At 42.2% G+C, this 20,350-nt stretch overlaps 1 protein-coding gene across 1 annotated transcript in view; it reads right to left on the bottom strand.

The window, feature by feature from the left end:
- Positions 1-20,350, bottom strand: part of dgkb (diacylglycerol kinase, beta) — a 677,279-nt gene that overhangs the window by 537,227 nt on the left and 119,702 nt on the right. The window contains exon 5 of the mRNA XM_080216552.1: positions 8,454-8,624. Within this exon, the coding sequence (XP_080072678.1) occupies positions 8,454-8,624 (171 nt within the window). The remainder of the gene's footprint in view (positions 1-8,453; positions 8,625-20,350) is intronic.

The following is a 20,350-nucleotide window of genomic DNA, read 5'->3' as shown; positions in this document are numbered from 1 at the left end:
CAATCCACACTCTCCACCTCACAGTCCCTTGGACAACAGCAATAAAAGCCAACAGCAAAATCCTTCGCTCAACAATGTTATCTAGCAGCACATGCATAGCACCAAAAGAATCAGAACTAATTGCCCTCGTGCATCCATTTAGTTCCTGCCTTGCAAGTGCCTTGCCTTTCCTAGTGCCCCTGGATAGTGCTATCAGCTTCCAGATGCAACTTGGCTGTTGTAAGGCTGCTGACTGTCACTGGGAGGGGGTGGGGGGGGGGGGGGGGGGGGGGGTGACTTCATAGGATGTCGTGCTATTCTGGACCTCAAGGGACCAGTTTCCAACAGCACCACTTTGGCACACATTGCAATAATTGGGGCTAGCTAGCTGGTGAAATGCAGCAGCAAGGGCATTGGTAGGACAGCATGAATGCTCCCACCCTGAGACAGGACAACAGATTTGTTCTCCATTGTGCCAGTGCCCCTCCTGTGACGTGACAACTTAGCAATCTGTTGAAGCACAGTTTTGTGGACTGCTGTAAGAGCCTGTTTGTTTCTCTGAGCGCTGAGATGTGCACGCATGCTGGCACCAGTCTGGGCTGCAGGGCTTAAGTGGGAATCACATGACCTCTGTCTGAGCTTCCACTGCAGAGCTGAGACATCAGGAGGTCTTCCCTTGTCTTGTAATGGGGGATGCAACAGTGACCCGCAGATGCTCTATCATGGGTTGGATGGGGGCAGACTGGAGGGAGGGGGGTTAGTGTTGTCATGCTGTTGACCCCTATAGTTGAAAGGATGGATTCCAAGTTGTGTGTGCTGCCTTATGTCAAATTTGAGCTGGCTCCTCCATTCGCCTCAGTGTCAAGATGGTGTCTTGGCAGGTCTGCTAATCCTGAGCACCAACTCCTTAGAGGTGCTATGGAGACACAGGCATGTTGGTCCTCTGCTGGTGTTCTGGCTCTCTCTCCAGCTGTGGGTCACCTTCTCCTGTAAGCGAGAGAGGACAGAATGCCAGGGAGCGCAGTGCTTGGGTGATGTACCTGCCTGATCTGAATAGCTGCAGGTTTGTAGAGGCATGCAACGGTGTGTGTGGCTGGCATGATTGGAAGGTGTGTGGGGGTGGGGTGAACTAAGTTAGGGGCTGAATCCTAAGCACCATCAGCAACATTATGATGAGCGGGAAACTATTGATGAAGCAGCTGGAAATTGGTCCTAGGGCACTGCTCTAATAAACCCATGTTGTGATGTCCTGGGATTGAGATGATTGACCTCCAACAACTTTAACCATATTCCTTTGTGCTATGTATGATTCATCCACTGGCAAGCCTTCTCCAATTCCCTTTGACTCCACTTTTGCTCGGGCTCTTTAATGTCATATATTCAAATGCTGCCTTAATGTTCAGGGCAGTCATCTCACCTCATCTCTTGGGTCCAGCTCTTACATCCATGTTTGGACCACAGCTGTAATAAGGCCAGGAGCAGAGTGGCCTGGGGGAACCCAAACTGAGCATTAGTCAGCCAGCTATTTCTGTGCAAGAGCCACCCGTTAGTAAAGTCAATGACCCCCTTCTATCACTATGTTGATGGGTTTGGAAATGGCAAGGTTAGATTTATCTTGTATTTATTGTACACAACCAATTTCCACCTCATTGGCTAACAACAAACATGCATGAATCCTGGGTGAGTGGAAATTGTGCAAGTTAAAAGAGCGAATCAAATTCATGCATCTTCAATTTACCCTACAGTTCTAAGTGATCCACAATATTCTCATCCATGTTCCTAACTCAACCTTGTCACCAAGGTGTTGGCTTTGCATAACTATCGACTTGTTATTCGCAAGGCAAGATCTACATTGTTATAAATGATACTATCAGTGCCTGGTCTTTATTCACCCGGTAGAATCTTGGTTATCCTGCTCCTGTTTTGGAAAATACACTACAAAAGTATTGAATTGTTGGGTGGAATTGTCTTCGCTGAAAAAAATCCTATACTCTTGGAGACTATAAGGATCATTGAGGACTATACTTCCACCAGATCTGATGGTGTGAAGCACAGTGTTTTATTTCCAGAAACTCCCTGCTGGCATTACTAAGTATTGTCCATAATTTATTTATTTTAGAGAATAACCAAATTAGTGGTAATACAGACAACAAGCAAGACACAATACTAACAACTCAGGGTATGAATAAAAGATGCAGTGGCGGGGAAATTCAAGACACTGAAAAGGAAGAATCAGCATGGATCATTATTCTAGCAAGTTGCCAAATCAAATGCCAGCAAAAAAAACTACTGTAGATGATGGAGTTTAAGTCAACCTTTGAAGCCTTAAAAAATCCCTCCAAAAATGGTGGTCCACTTTTTACACTCTGCCGTAAGTGAATAGCCAGCATAGGTGTGTGGGCAAGTCAGCAATTTCAAATATCTCGGCATCTGACGCAAACATTGGGCTTGTCCTGTCCTCTTGTGCATCTTTACAACACAGTACATCTCACTTTCTTGATGGCCCATGCCTAGTTATAAGGTTCTGTAAGTAAAACATACAATTGTGGAGGTGCAAAATGGAGACTGTTGCCTTTATGAATACAGTGCGTTGGGACCAAAAAGGGGGATTTGACTTGCATTGAATATATCAAAAGCATATCTTTGGGGTTGGAAAAATTGGGATGTTATATACACCGGATCAGTGTACACTCAGGCTTTATGCCAAACTTGGCATTGTTCCTATCTGTACAGTATTACATGCAGTGGGATGCATATTGCATTTTGGTGTTTGAAAACACAACCTCCAAATCATAAATGGATAGATTTATCACATCTTTATCTTGTGCATGCCAAATAAAGAGAGAATTCATTCCATTTGCAGGTACTGAGTAACAAGTATCTCTATTCATGAGAAGTACAACATGAACGGCCAATCGTTGTGGCCTTCCATTTCATGGTACATCAAAGGTCAGATAATTGAGAACAGCCCTTCAGCTTTTGCTTTTATTTCAGTGGTGTTCATCAAACAATAACCCGTTATGACTTAAAACAAAAGGAAAATGTGTGGTTATTTCAGGCTGTCATTACCAGCCAAAATGGGGTCTGTTTGAACTCAGCATTTTTGCTTTTCCCCCACCAGCAGTAATAGGATCTGTCAGAAATAAGAGCAAGATTTCCGCATCTGGGTCCCACCCATCAATTTTAAAAGGACTGCTGATTTCCTGACTGCAAAATCCAACACTTTCGTCGCCAGCTGCAGTTTCAGAGTAAAATAGCTTGTGCTGCCAGTTATTTTCAACAACTATATTTAGTTTTTCATGCTTACAAGGGCAGCTATAAACAATCAGAATATCATTTTGTATTACTTTATAGGCTACATTTTGCAAAGAATGATACTAGGGCAGCACAGTGGTTAGCACTTCTGCCTCACAGTGCCAGGGACCCGGCTTGGGTCACTGTCTGTGTGGAGTTTGCCCATTCTCCCCATGTCTGCGTGGCTTCCCTCCGAGTGCTCCAGTTTCCTCCCACAGTTCAAAGATGTGTGGGTTAGGTTGATTGGCCATGCTCAATTCACCATAGTTTTGGAGGTGTGGGGGGAGGGGGGAAATAGCAAGATAAATATGTGGGGTTACAGGGATAGGCGGATTGTTGGCGGTGCAGGCTAATGGGCTGAATGGCCTCCTTCTGTACTGTAGGGATTCAATTGAAAAGTCTTATTTCAGGCGACAAATATCAGGAAATTTCAGATGTGCTACTCACAGCATTTAAAATTAAATGGCTAGAATTAATAAAAAATAAACACCTGCACCAATAGCTTCCTGACATACCTGCAAGCTTTGATTCCAGGTGGTTGTACGCATTCAAAGAACAAAGAACAGTACAGCACAGGAAACAGGCCTTTCAGCCCTCCAAGCCTGTGCCGCTCATTGGTCCAACTAGACCATTTGTTTGTATCCCTCCATTCCCATTCTGCTCTTGTGACTATCCAGGTAAATCTTAAACAATGCCAGCATGTCTGCCTCCACCACCCTACTTGGCAATGCATTCCAGGCCCCCACCACCCTCTGTGTAAAAAAACGTCCCTCTGATATCTAAGTTATACCTCACCCCTCTCACCTTGAGCCCGTGACCCCCAGTGATCATCACCTCTGATCTGGGAAAAAGCTTGCCACTGTTCACCCTATCTATACCCTTCATAATTTTGTACACCTCTATTAGGTCTCCCTTCATTCTCTGTCTTTCCAGGGAGAACAACCCCAGTTTATCCAATTTCTCCTCATAGCTAAGACCCTCCATACCAGGCAACATCCTAGTCAACCTCCTCTACACTCTCTCTAAAGCCTCCAAGTCCTTCTGGTAGTGCGGCGATCAGAACTGGACACAGTACTCCAAACGTGGCCTAACCAATGTTCTACACAGCTGCAACATCAGACTCCAGCTTTTATGCTCTATACCCCGTCCTATAAAGGCAAGCATGCCATATGCCTTCTTCACCACCTTCTCCACCTGTGCTGCCATCTTCAAGGATTTGTGGACTTGCACACCCAGGCCCCTCTGTGTTTCTATACTCTTGATGGCCCTGCCATTTATTGTATAGCTCCCCCCTACATTAGTTCTTCCAAAATGCATCACTTCACATTTTTCTGGATTAAATTCCATCTGCCATTTCTCCGCCCAATTTTCCAGCCTATCTATATCCTGCTGTATTGTTCGACAATGTTCATAGCTATCAGCAAGTCCAGCCATCTTCGTGTCATCCGCAAACTTGCTGATAACACCAGCTACACCTTCTTCCAAATCATTTATATATATATATCACAAATAGCAGAGGTCCCAGTACAGAGCCCTGCAGAACACCACTGGTCACAGACCTCCGGCCAGAAAAAGACCCTTCGACTGCTACCCTGTGTCTCCTGTGGCCAAGCCAGTTCTCTACCCACCTCTCCTTGTATCCCATGAGCCTTAACCTTTTTCACCAAGCTGCCATGAGGGACTTTGTCAAACGCCTTACTGAAATCCACACAGACAACGTCCATGGCCCTTCCTTCATCAACCGTTTTTGTCACCTCCTCAAAAAACTCCACAAAATTTGCAAGGCACAACCTCCCTCTTATAAAACCATGCTGTCTGTCACTAATGAGATTGTTCCATTCTAAACGTGCATACATCCTATCTCTAATAATCCTTTCCAACAACTTCCCTACCACAGACGTCAAGCTCACTGGCCTATAATTACCCGGGTTATCCCTGCTACCCTTCTTAAATAACTGTACCACATTCGCTATCCTCCAATCCTCAGGGACCTCACCTGCCTCCGATGAAGAGACAAAGATTTCTGTCAGAGGCCCAGCAAATTCATCTCTTGTCTCCTTGAGCAGTCTAGGATAGACTTGTCTCATGAAAATCACCCCTTATAAAAAATACCTTCAAAACTTCAATGCGATTTATGATCTCAACAATACAGTCTCCATTCCAAAACAAGTCAAAATCAAGTTGCGCTGTCATATTTGTTTGAAACAAAATCCAAGTTAAAATTTTTCAATAACCCTTCCCTTTACATTCTATTCACCATTCTCATTGTTTTAGCTTATAGGTTTACGGGGCATGTAAATGGCAAGCACCCACAGATCAGAATGTACATTTACAAAATTTAATGTTGGTTTTAAGCAGTTTTCTGAGAATAAACGTAGGTGAGGAGTTTCAGCCAGTGACAAATACACAATCAGAAAATCACGACCTCCAGCACAATGTGCACAACTGCCAAGAGAGGGAGATATTCTGAAAACTCAAATGAGTAATAACACGGTCTGTACAAATATTAGCCATTCATCTGGTTAAAATAATAAATAACTGATCTGTGCTCACTAGTAAGATGACTTCCAGGCTATACACATTTATCTGACAAAAACTGAGAATGATAGATCCGTGACAATTGGCCTCTGGTTTCTGCTTCTGCTTAATATTCATTGACTATTGTTGAAAGTGGGCTTTATATGTAAACATTGGGTAGAGACAGAATGGTGTTTGGCTGCAAATGTCCCTGGGATCAAGCAGCTTGCCATTACTCGCTATCAAGGCTCACATTCTCAAAGGCACTTGCACAAAACATCAGGGGCTCCTGAAAGCTGTGGATCCATGGTCATTGACAGATGATTACCTTCAGGAGGGAAGGACACAGAAGATAATCATCACTATGCTGTCAAATGAAGAAAGACCCATTGCCTTTGTGCCTTGAACATTGAGCAAAGCTGAAAGTCGCAGCAGCATGGTGGCACAATGGCATCTTACATCTGCACCCTATCATCCCGTTATGAATGGGCTAGCAAAACATTTTGTCCAAACCATGAAACACACATCGAGAATAACCAGGGAACAAGGTTCACCAATCAAATGGCTTAACCAATCCCTACTAATGTCTAGGAATACCACTCTTAACAGCCAAAATCTTGCCTGCATTATTAATGATGAAGGGACAACTATGTTGCACATTCAATTTGTTGAAACTTTTGAGAATGAATGAAATCATTTAACAGAAACAACAAGACAGGTTGAATGGCAGGAAATTAAAGCAAAACATTATGTCTTCCATCAAGGTAAAAAGAGTGTTGGCCAGGAAAGAAATTCTGCCATGATCCTTGCACTAACTCAAACTGATCATTTACCATCCAAAGCAGAGCTACTGCCATCTGGAGAAGGCATGCAGACCAACTGTTGGTGGAGAGAACTAGTCTGCTGGAAATAGAACTGCTGACAATTCAGATTCAACTGAACCATCTTGAAACCCTGACAACGACACACTGTTGAGGAAATCAAAACCTCAACTTCAGAACAAGCACACAATCAACCTCCAGTTACAATGGTGATGCCGGTCAAATCAACAGTATCTTGTCTATAACAGTGTGGATACAATCAATCAATCAGCATGCCCTGGAAAAACTGTATTTTGTCACTGAGCTGAATGATCTGATCAAAGGTAAAGCCATTAATGATTTCCATGAAGACGATAAGATTGATTATTTCATAACATTCACGCAAATGTGAAAACATCAGAGGTTACAACTTGTGCAAAGAGGATGATGCCAGAGGATCACCTTGAACCGGTCCAAGAATAATGGCTTACAGACTATCTGACTTACTGATTATTAATGTTGTAGGGTGGCACGCTAGCATAGTGGTTAGCACTGCTGCTTCTCAGCACCAGGGACCCGAGTTCGATTCCCAGTTTGGGTCACTGTCTGTGTGGCATTTGCACATTCTCCTGGTGCCTGCATGGGTTTCCTCTGGGTGCTCTGGTTTCCTCCCACATTCTGAAAGACATGCTGGTTAGGTGCATTGACCTGAACAGGTACCGGACTGTGGCGACTAGGGGAATTTCACAGTGGGACAGCACAGTGGCTAGCACTGCTGCCTCACAGCTCCAGGGAACCAGGTTCAATTCCGGCCTCTATCACTGTCTGTGTAGAATTTGCACATTCTCCTAGTGCCTGCATGGGTGTTCTCCAGATGCTCCAGATTAGCAGGGTAAATGTGTGGGGTTACAAGGATAGAGCCCGAGCTGGCATTATGAGCAGTGCAGACTCGATGGACTGAATGACCTCCTTCTGCACTGTAGCGTTTCTATGCTTCTAGCACTTGTTTGAATTTGTTCATTTGTTCAATATAAACGGGGATGAAATGTTATGTATTAATATTGATTATTGTTAGCTGCACAAAGCACTATGTATTAAAATATTCATGCATTCATCGGAAGTGGTACTACCGGCCGCTAGCACGAGACTGCCAGAGTTTAGAAACAACCATGTTGTGAGTACCACTCTAACAATAAAGTTCCATTATGTTTAACCCTCCCTGCTTCCTGGCATCAATTCTCCATATACAACAATAATCAGGGTGAAAAGCATATTTCTAAATATACTTGCTCTTGTATATTTCAAAGCAAAAACTAGAAAGGCTAATTTTGTGCTGGCAAACAGATCAAGTCTATTCTAAGCAGTCAAGATGCTAATCATTGCAAAATAATCTATCCACAGACAATCCCTCATTTTTAAGTTCATTTATTATTATCCCAAGTTGGTTTATATTAACAACGCAATGAAGTTACTGTAAAAATCCCCTAGTCACCACACTCGGGTGCCTGTTCGGATACACTGAAGGTAAATTTGGCATGGCCAATCCACCTAACCAGCACATCTTTCAGATTAAAAGGAGGAAACCAGAGCATCCAGAGGAAACCCATGCAGACTCTGCACAAACAGCGTCCCAAGCCAGGAATCGAACCCGGGGCCCTGGTGCTATGAGGCAGCAGCGCTAACCCACCATGCCACTCATATGGCATCTCTCAATTTATTACCGTCACTTCAGAAGATGATCAGCAGCATGTCCATTTACACATCTAGTCCCATTTTTGCTGAAATGCTGTTAAGAAAATTCCATGCTTATAACTTCCAAGAGCTTTATGTAGATGAAATTGATAATATACAAAGCATACATACATTCTAGCTTGTCCTCCGGTCGTCCTCCTTCTAGTAGCGACAGGTAGCAAACAATATCCTTCAACTGAACCACGTCTGACTGATTGGTGCTGGCATGAGAAGACGTTACAGAAGGAGACGGGACTCCTTTACTCTTCTGCAGCTCATTCTTTGTTTCAGAGTTCTTGAGTCCTAAACGTAAAACATAGATTTTGAGAAAAATTTCAGCAGATGCAAGTTTTTCTTCACTGATTCACTGAGGATAAAGTCCTTTAGTGGCTTTGAAGTGCCGACAGGTTTTCTTTCCAAGATAGCAGTAGCAAAAGTAATGCACATTTTAAATTTTTGATTATTATAAAATTGAGGACTGATCATATCAATGAATTTGGGGAGATGGTGCAATAGTGATAATATCACTGCATGAGCCATCTAGACACCCAAGGTAATGCTTTGTGAGTTCACATCCCACCATGGCAAATGGTGGAATCTGAATTCAGTAAAAAAAAACTGAAATTAAAAGTTGTTGATTGTCATAAAAACTCATTTGGCTCTAATGTCCTTTAGGGAAGGACAGCTGGCATACTTACCTGGTCTGGCCTACATGTGACTCCAGACTCTTCGTTTAGTCTCTACAGAATGCAATCCATTATCTCTGCCCCCACTTGCCTTCATTTTTCAAATGATCATCAACATTAAAATACAAAGATTAGTCCAATCAACCCTTTAAGTCTGCTCTTTCATTCATTAAGGTCACACCTAACCTTCTACCTGAACGAAATTCCCACACTCTCCCTGGATTCTGTTAATGACCAAAAAGCTCTTGACCTCTAACTTGACCCTCATTATGTGGAGATGGTGGCATTGGACTGGGGTGGGCACATAAGAAGTCTCTCAACACAAGGGTAAAGGCAAACAGGTTTATTTGGAATCACAAGCTTTCAAAGCGCAGCTTCTTCATCAGGTGAAAGATCAGCACTCCAAAAGCTCGTGATTCCAAATAAACCTGTTGGTTACCCAAACAGGCATCGGAGGTAACAACTAAGGGATTTCACAGTAACTTCATTGCAGTGTTAATGTAAGGCTACTTGTGACACTAATAAATTTTAAAAAACTTTAACCCGATGTTGTGAGACTTGATTCTCATTGATATTGTATCCACACGTCTCTGGGGTTCAGAATTCCAAAGATACACAACCCTTTGAGTGAAGAAATTCCCTTTATCACAGTCCTAACTGCCTGAGGAGTTTAGGATTATGCATAATATTCTGAGACCATGATGCCTGATTCTAGAGTCCACAGCCAGGGAAAACAACACCCCAGCAACAACAGTGTTGAGCCCAGTAAGAACTTCATATGACACCCCAGCTCATTTTTCTAAACTTTAGGGAATTTAGACCTAATCTGCTTAACACTTTCTCATGGTACAATTCCTTCATCCCAGGAATCAAGTCTGGTGAACTTTTGTTACATTTCCTCCAAGGCAAGAACTTTCAATTTCAAGTCAAACCCACATTTCAGCAGTTCAATTTCAAGAGCTGTTGACCAGTGTTCAGTTATGTTTATTTTGCATATTCACTGACTGGACAGGTTGAACTCTTGAACTTCTGATATTTCAAACTGAATGAAATATTTCTAAAATATCAGTGCAATTTCCACAAAGTTGTAACTTTTTGGTGCAAAATATACAATTCATGTGCAAAGCTAGTTGAGTGTTGAGTTGTCAAAGATCCATCCACAATTTGTTGTGACTCCCATCTTTTTATTGAATATTTTTATCTGGAAGTAACCTCAAATCTGCATCCCAACAACCTGATAACCTATCATTCTTTGCTTACCAAGTATCTATCCACTTCTGCTACAAAAATATTCCAGGATGCTGCTTTCATCACCTTTTCAGGAAGAGAGTTCCAAAGACTTATGACCTTCTGAGTGAAACCATTTTGCCCTATCTCTATTTTAAATGGGCAACCCATTATTTTTAAACAGCAACCTCTAGTTCTAAATTTTCCCACAAGAGCAGAGGTACATTTACAGTTCTTGCGGCCCTGTATTCAGCTTCATTTTCACCCCACCCCTGCCTTCCCTGGGATCTGAAGGCTAAAGCCCATCCCTAGTATACAGTCTCTCTTTCTCTCCACCCCTCGCACACACTTGCTCTTTCCCGCCACACCCCTAATACTCGCTCTCTTCTCCCACCCTCTCTCACCACGACCATTGTAGTGGGAAATCTTAACGTGCAGGAGCTGTTAGAATGTGTGTTTGTCGTATCATAAGGACATAAGAAATAGGAGCAGGAGTAGGCCATCTAGCCTTCAAGCCTGCCCCGCCATTCAATAAGATCATGGCTGATCTGAAGTGGATCAGTTCCACTTTCCCGCTTTCTCCCCATAACCCTTAATTCCCCTGTCTATCAGAAACCTATCTACCCGTGACTTAAACATATTCAGTGAGGTAGCCTCCACCACTTCAACGGGCAGAGAATTCCAGAGATTCACCACCCTTTCAGTGAAGAAGTTCCCCCTCAACTCCGATCTAAACTGCACCCCCCCGTTATCTTGAGGCTGTGCCCTCAAGTCCTGCTATCCTAAGTGGGAAGAATCTCTCTACCTCTACGCTAGCTATCCCCTTCATTATCTAATACGTCTCTATAAGATCCCCCCTCAGCCTTCTAAACTCCAACGAGTACACACCCGAACTATTTAGTCTCTCTTCATAGGCTAACCCCCTCATCTCCAGTATCAGCCTAGTGAACCTTCTCCGCACTCCCTCCAAGGCCAATATATCCTTCTGCAAGTGCAGCGACCAAAACGGCACACAGTACTCCAGCTGCGGCCTCACCAGTATCCTGTACAGTTGCAGCAAGACCTCCCTACTTTTATATTCTATCCCCCTCGCTATAAAGGCCAACATTCCATTCGCCTTCTTGATCACCTGCTGCACCTGCAGACTGGGTTTTTGCGACTCATGCACAAGGACCCCCAGGTCCCTCTGCACCGTAGCATGCTGCAGCTTTTCGCCCTTTAAATAATAATCCCTCCTACTATTATTTCCGCCAAAGTGGATAACCTCACACTTACTAACATTATACTCCATCTGCCAGGTCCTCGCCCACTCGCTCAGCCTATCCAGATCTCTCTGCAGACTTTCCACACCCTCCACACAATTTGCTTTTCCACTCACCTTCGTGTCATCAGCAAATTTTGTCACCCTACACTCAGCCCCCTTTGCCAGATCATCTATATAAATGGTAAAAAGTTGAGGCCCCAGCACCGATCCCTGCGGCACTCCACTAGTCACTAACTGCCAACCTGAATAACATCCATTGATACCAACTCTCTGCTTCCTATTAAGCAGCCAATCCTCTAGCCACACTAACACCTTACCCCCAACTCCGTGCACCCTAACCTTCTGTAGCAACCTTTTGTGAGGCACCTTATCAAATACCTTCTGGAAATCTGAATGCACCACATCCACTGGTTCCCCTCTGTCTACCGCATTAGTCACATCCTCATGGAAATCCAATAAATTCATCAAACACAACTTCCCCTTAACGAATCCATGCTGCGTCTGCTCGATCAAACCATCCTTTTCTAGGTGCCTCGCTATTTCTTCTTTGACGACGGATTCCAGCATTTTTCCAACTACAGACGTTAAACTAACCGGTTTATAATTTCCTGCCACCCTTTTTTAAACAGCGGCACGACATTAGCGGTTTTCCAATCTTCTGGCACTTCCCCGGAGTCCAGCGAATTTTGATAAATAATTGCTAAGGCATCCGTTATCACCTCTGCCATTTCTTTCAAAACCCTGGGATGCATTCCATTCGGTCCCGGGGACTTGTCTACCTTCAGTCCCGTTAATCTATCAAGCACTATCTTTCTAGTGACAGTAACCACATTAAGGCCCTCATCTCATACCATCCTTCTATCTTTAATATCTGGCAAACTATTCGTGTCCTCCTCCATGAAGACCAAGGCAAAAAACTTATTTAAAGCCTCAGCCATCTCCTCATCGCCCACCACTAAATCCCCTCTCTCATCCTTCAAGGGTCTAACATTCACTCTAGCCAGTCTCTTCTTCTTTATATACTTGTAAAAACTTTTACTGTCCTTTTTTATATTTAGAGCTAGTTTAGCTTCATACTCTATCTTTCCTTTCTTTATCACCTTCTTAGTCGTTCTTTGTTGATTTTTAAATCTTTCCCAATCTTCTAATCGCCCACTATTTTTAGCCACTCTGAACGCATCAGCTTTTAATTTAATGCTCTCCTTTATTTCCTTAGATAACCACGGCTGGTTATCCCTTCTCCGACAGTCCTCCTTTACCATCGAGAGATATATCATCTCTCAATATTGTATAACTCTGTTTCCCTATGTATTTGAGTCCTCAGATGTCAGTAGTGGAAGTATTAGTGCCGATTGCCATTTCATGCATTTACATTCAAGGAATTAATATCTAAAGCATTTGTATCTATCGCTGTATTATTTTCAATAGTGAAAATAAATACAAAACATATATATTTGCATTTCAGCCATATCCTATTGCACAATCCTAACAACCATGCTAAATCTTTCAAAGGACCTGTGAGGTCTTTCTGGCCACTAGCACAAGTTATCAAGCTGCACCATGGGACCTGATCAGTTGTTTCTTTCCAATGCATTTGTTGGCATTCAATTGTGGATTTAGTTAACTTCAGCAGTATCTGATACCTATACCTATCAGTGCTTTATACTTTGTGAAATATTTATTTTTGGGGCTACCTTCTGACTCTTCAGACAAATAAGTTCATATTCTTCTTCTCTGTAACTTATCTCCATCAGCCAGCACATCCCAATCTCAATTTCTGAAATCTTTATGCCAGGACACTTAACAGCTGGGGACAGCGAGTTGTCTACAGCAATAATTTTCTCAACCAAATGGAATACGATGATACAATGATTACTGATAATGAATTGAGGGGTTAAAACATGGACATTCCCATCAGAAACAAATCCACTCCATCAAACGTTTCATATCTGAAAATTAAAATAAATAGAGAAATATGGGAAATAGGATGATGTGGATAATTCTCTCCAAGAGCAATAATAATGATGGGCCAAATAGCTTCCATCTGTAAAATTCGACAGTTCCCAGAGAAATTGGATATCATCTCAGGAGTACTGCTACTGATTAAATCCATAACTTCCCAACATGTTGAGCAAAGAAGAAATTCTTGCCTGCACCCTCAATTATCTTTCTCCTGCCACACTATTTATAGAGCAAGGTAACACAGCCCAATTTCTAACCAATCATTCTTTCATTATATACACAGCCAATTTTAGGTATTGTGCTTATGCTTCAAATAGGATAAATATGAAATATTTATTAGGTGGGGAAGCCTAAAGAGGTCACAGTCCTAGTGTTGAGATTCTACCATAACGGCCATTGACTTCATTTGCCCCTGAATGCGATGACACAAAGAAAGGATATTAAATCAAAAAGCAGAAAGCATTGTTCTTTCTGAAGGAATGCAGGTGCAAAATGGACTGACAAGGCCTCACCTCAGTGCTAGGTTGAGAGATTGACCTAAAGACTGTGCTCCTCTCTCCTGCTGAGCTGGTGGTGTTCTCCTATACCCCACATCATTCTGTGATGGCGGCTGCAATAACTCTTTGCAAAAACGGAGGTAAAACCAACGCAGGTAAAAGTTAATTTAATGTCTGAACCATGTTACCCTTGGGAGTTCACACATTGTTAGAGCTCAGCAGAGTTCTTACAAGCTGTCCATATTGACATTTGGGAAAGCCCCCTGAAGCCAGAGGTGCTTTGGGAGCAGGAATATAAGACAGAGTTCTTTCTGGCCTGTAACTCACCCGTCTTTTACTTTTAATAAACTGAATTATTTGAAGCATTTTCCTCCATGAGATTCATGTAGGTCCCAAAAATAATGATCAAGCATAATTTCCTGCTATTTGTGCCTGGAGGGGGCATTGGAATGGGATCAAAGGAAACTCTGTGGGTGCAGAAACTCTTAAATAGCTCAATGAAGGAATTTTATTTCGTAATGTCTACACTACTACTGTAGTGCTTTTGTTTGACTTGTTTCCATTCTCTTTTTTTCTTTTAAATATTTTTTGCAAAATAATTTGGCAGCAATTTATTCTCTCTTTCAAATAAATTTCTTAGCAATAAAATTTAACATACATTGCCAAGTGTCAGCAGTGGCTCAGTAGGTCTACTCTTGCCTCTGAGTCAAATGGTGATCCATCAGTGATTCCTTCACTCCAGAGGCCCAAACATGCATTCATATTGAAGTTCAGTATTGAATTGCTGCTGTGTTTCTTAGTCCTTTAGGTTCATGTGCTGGGCTCCATGTCGAGGATGGGAATGTTCACGGAGTTTCCTCTTCCTTGGTCACCCCTGTTCACGACTGCATGCGGCAGTATTACAGATGTTAATGTCTCTAGGTAGCCCCTATTAAATTATATTCAGCTTTCACTTTTCATTCCAATGTCACCTCTTTGTCGTGACCTTCGCTGACAGTTTCACTGAGCAAACTTAACCAAATGCCCTTTGGAAATCCAAGTCAGATATAGAAACTAGACAGCTTTATTCCACTACTTTATGTCCTCAAAGAATTCCTGAACATTTGTGAGATATGCTCCTTTCTTTTAAGTAGGTGCTGACAATCCTTTATAGTCTTCTGTTAAAAACAGAGCTTATACAATAATACGTTTCAGCACAATTTATATCATATTTTGCAATTATAAAAATGTATTTTCTTGAAGGCAGCACTTGTTTTGATTCTCTTTTAATTTGGAGTTTCAGTCAAATCGACATGAAATCCTTTGGGCTTTTTCTCTCAGTAACAACTTCCACCAATGGTTTCCATTCACTGCAAATAAAAGCCAGGAATGAGAAATGGAAATCCTGAACTTGTCCTATTGCCAAGAATGCTCTGTTAATGGAACTTATTTTTGTTCAGTAGTTTTGTAACAATGTAGTTTTTCATAGCCCCTAATGGATTGATTTATTAAAACAATTGCTAACTGAGTTAAGTCTATCAGAATTTTAAAAAAATACTTGGGTCTGGAATTCTATTCATTGACCTCTTACTGAAAAATTGTGTGGACAGGGGCTAGACAGGTAATTACAGGGTCAGGTTTATGCAACTTAGTTGAATAGTCAACAAAAAAATGCTTTAAATCATACATGACAAATGGCTGCTTAGACAAGGTACTACAGTGCAGCAATAGAACAGAAAACCACTACCCAGAATGAAGTCAGTACCTTCAGGAGCAGTGGGCAGAAAAGGTGGAATTGGTAAAAAAAAAAGTCTGGAAGAAAAATAATGTTTTACCCCATGCACATTTTGATTTAGAGTCTACAGGACAACATTTATATGCAGAACTAACGCAGAACATCTCTAACTTTGTTTATTGCAGCATGTTATGGAAACTAACAAGTCTTTGCTTTACCTTAAGTTCTACACCTTACTTGGTCACATCTTATGTTGCAGAAATCACCTCATCTTCATCTAGAACTGTCTTCAGTTTACTTGCAAATCCAGTTGCAGTCAGTATTAATCAAAGCTGTGCAGGTGAACATTACTGAACACAGAGGAAAATGTTCAATTATTTAAACATTCAAAAGCATTTCTTCCCAGTTTCGACGTGAGCAATTCATCTCATATTTCAACAGACCACGGGAATGCCAGCTCAGAAAGGTGACTGGGTTAGCGTGTGCAAAGTAGAACATGAAGTTGAATGAATGGATATTGTGGCTATAAAAATGGACAGGGACTTAAAACAGATATGGTATCCAAATGTATAATTAACCTGCGCCTGCTGGTTTGTATGATAGTTGCGTGCAGTCGGCACCAAATGCACTACTGAGTGACATGCAACACTCTGCAGGAGCCCCAAGTTTGTGTAACACTATCACCACTTAAAGCCAGCCTACACTAATTCAAGCCAGGCAGCACCGCTTAGAGGTGCTGGAACTAGTAATACAAGAGAGTGTCAGCAATGTGATCATTAAGTTATGGCAGAACAGGAAAGACAGCACGTTCTGAGATTCTCTTACACGGTACTGAATCCCTTGGTGGAGAAGGTGGACATGAAAGTTCCTCTATCCAAAGTAGGTCAGGAGGTCTTCTATTCAAACGGTGCAAAAACAGTGGGACCAGATTGCTGTGATGGGCAACGCCAGGCATCTAGCCCCGAGGATGTGGATACATAACCACAAGACTTTTAATGACCTCACACAAATAGGCAAGGTCAGTAAAATTCACCTTCAAGTGTCACATTCCAAAAAAACTACATTGATAGATTTACAAACTACTCATTGCATAACTTAAATCCAAACCTAAACCCACAGTGGTTAGCACTGCTGCTTCAAAATGTCAGAGACCGAGATCCAATTCCTGCCTTGCTATCTAGTTTCTATAACTATCAGTGTGGTGTTTGCATTCTCCACATGTCTCTGGGGGCTTCCTTCAGGTGTTCCAGTTTCCTCCTACAGGCCAGGTTAGGTTGATTGGCCATGCTGAATTACTGCTTACTGTCAGGGGAACAAGCAGCATAAATATGTGGGATTACGGGGATAGGGCCTAGATGAGATTGTTGTTGATACAGGCCCAATGGCCTCCTTCTGCACTGTAGGGATTCTATGATTGTATCTCATTGTTAACTAATTGGCAATATGGAAAAACAATGATAGCCACATCATCCAGGCACATTCCACCACATTCACTAACAATTCCCTCTCTTTCAGAGCAAGGTGACACACAGCCAGATGCAGCAGCCCCTGACCAGTGGAAGATAGCCATGGCTGCACACTGAAATGCTGATGGAAAAGACAGGTGGTCAAGATTATTAGTGTACCCAGCACCACAATTGTAGTCAGCCAGAGGACTGAAGAAATCAAAGATGATGATATCCTCACATCACAAGGATAGACAATAAATGCTGTCCTTGCTAGTGATATTGACATCTTATGAACACATTTTAAAAGCCTCTCCCTGATCCACCAATCTCTTCTGATTTACAATCTAGAAATGGTGTAACCCTACAGCTCTTGCTTTTTCTGTTTCCACCCCTGCCATGTTCTCTCACTACAACCTTACTCTCCTTTCAGATAGCCAAGAGCTGCAGGAAAAATTGGAAACACCGGAAGACAGTGACGACGAAACTCACTCATGTCGCTCACTCACACCTAGCTACTATGGGGGTGATTTGTTTCCACATTATTAGTCATTCAGTAACATCACCAGGGTGTTCCAGTTCTCATTTCCAAAAGTTTGAATCAGCCATGAATTCTCCCCTGATAAGGATAGTCTTCAGGTTCTACACAAATCCTGTCAAATTGGTGCTGGACTCCTCTATGCATTGCATCCATGCTTTCTGACAGATCTGCCAAACATTTTGGTATGTATGTCCAACAGCCTTGTTTTATAGTCTATCCAATCAAAACATTCATCTGAGTCCTCTTGAGCACAACTAATGTGTGACCTTGTCCTTTGCCCTAGCTTCAGATCAAGCATAACACTACAGGCAGATTCTGCTTTTCAACTGTCCCCGAAGGTTTGTGTATATCTCAGCTGATATCTCAGTAATTCCCTATCTGCCTTGGCGAGTACAGAATGGCAACAAAGTGAAGAACTGATATGACAAATGACAGGAAGCTAGGGTCATATTTGTAGACTGAGTGAAGGTGTTCTGCAATGCAGTCACTGTTGCTCATGGTTTTTACAACAGTCTGACATTATGTGGTCAACATTCTTCACACTAGATTTTTATTGAAGGTTTATTTAAAGAACTTAAATTACCTAGCTACTGTGGGGGGATTTGTTTCCACTGAGACATTGACGCTACACAAATCTTCGGGGGCAGATGAAAAGCATAATCTGCCTGTAGTGATATGCGTGATCTGAAGCTAGGACAAAGGACAAGGTCACACATCAGTTGTGCTCAAGAGGACTCAGATGAATGTTTTGATTGGATAGACTATAAAACAAGGCTGTTGGACATGCATACCAAAATGTTTGGCAGATCTGTCAGAAAGCATGGATGCAATGCATAGAGGAGTCCAGCACCAATTTGACAGGATTTGTGTAGAACCTGAAGACTATCCTTATCAGCGAAGAATTCATGGCTGACTCAAACTTTTGGAAATGAGAACTGGAACACCCTGGTGATGTTACTGAATGACTCATAACCTGGAAACAAATCCCCCCACAGTAGCTAGGTAACTTAAGTTCTTAAATAAATCTTCAATAAAAATCTAGTGTGAAGAATGTCAACCACATAATATCAGACTGTTGTAAAAACCATGAGGAACAGTGACTGCATTGCACTCAATCTACAAACATGACCCTAGCTTCCTGTCATTTGTCATATCAGTTCTCCACTTTGTTGCCATTCTGTCCTCACCAAGGCAGATAGGGAATTACTGCTCTGGGATATCACCCAACTCTATAGTTAAAGCATCACTTGTTTCAATATGGCACACCATTCACCTGAATCCTGATTTCCAGGCCACGGGTACCCTTCAATTCCACTTGGCCGATTTCAGAACGTAATCTGAAGAAAGGAATGAAGAACTGTATCAACATCTGATGGCCACCTTTGAGGAAAACTTGCTGTAAACTGGGTTCTATCATCACAGTTACCACTTGATAAGGATGAAGAGATCGCACTGAGCACATAGTGCTCATATGTTGGCAACAGCTCATTCAGCCTAACCTACCAGATCAAATGAAGTAGTTAGCCCACGTCACGCACCCTGACATCCATCAAGCCAGAGATCCCCTGAGCCTTGGATTCTCTCTCAGATGGGATTTGCACATCTGTTGATGCTAAGGCTCTCCGTACTGTCACTTACTTTATTTACTAGTTACAAGTAAGGCTTACATTAACATTGCAATGAAGTTACTGTGAAATTCCCTTAGTCACCACATTGCGGTGCCTGTTTGGGTCAATGCACCTGACCAGCACATCTTTCAGGCTTCCTCTTTCCAGGAATGCCACACAGCAACCCTCACCCAACAAGGTCCGACTCTATGACTCATGCACATGAAAGGCTGTGTGCCCATTGTGTAAGCAAGCGAGTCCACCAGGTAAAGCTATTTTTCTGCCAGATCAAGACCACCACTGAAGGTCACAAGGTGACTGCTATCCTTGATAGTGCTGATAATGAAATCATCGCAGTTGCTTATTTAGATGAAGTGGGGGGGGGGGAGGAACCTGCTGATTTTTTATTGGATTAAGCTGCAATCCATGTATAGACTCATCACCTTACTTAATGCATTCTTCAAGCACCATTATATTCAAGTAACCATGAACAGTGATGCCACTGGCAATACTAACAGTGATTCTACAGTTATGAAGCTTAGCGCCCCAGTCAAGAGTATATTCCCAATCTGCTCATCAGATTCATCACCTTTACATGTTGTCTGTAAAATATACTTCTCTTCATCCAGAGACCATCAGAGCCTTCCTTCAAAAGTTAGGTCATGTTGAGGTACTTGCAGACACTCCATCCTTGGAAACCAATTATGTAAATTTATCAAGCCAAACACTTAGTGTTAGTTTGTAACCCCACCATCTATGTTTATGATCCCATGTACTTGGCATTCTCTCAGTCAATTAGTTGATCAAGAGACCGCAGAACACTTTCAGTTGAACCATTCTCTCTTCTGTCAGGACCAAACGGTATCAAGCCACCCAGCATTTGGCCAGCACTATATATTTTGATTAATGTAGTTAACACAATTTGCATGGCAAATCACGTGAACTGCAAGTCATGTCGTACAGTAAGCATATTGCTTGGGTATGACCTTGCCTTCACTGCCAGAAAATAAGCCTTATCACAATAGGAGGGAGCCGCTTACAAAGCAATGTCAACATAAGCATAATCGGTTATTTGTTCTTGTGAAT

The sequence above is a fragment of the Carcharhinus amblyrhynchos genome, chromosome 2, assembly GCF_965287045.1.
Source record: "Carcharhinus amblyrhynchos chromosome 2, sCarAmb.v2.hapA, whole genome shotgun sequence".
NCBI lineage: Eukaryota > Metazoa > Chordata > Chondrichthyes > Carcharhiniformes > Carcharhinidae > Carcharhinus > Carcharhinus amblyrhynchos.
Note: the sequence above shows the minus strand (reverse complement) of the source record. Positions and strands in the feature narration are given on the sequence as shown.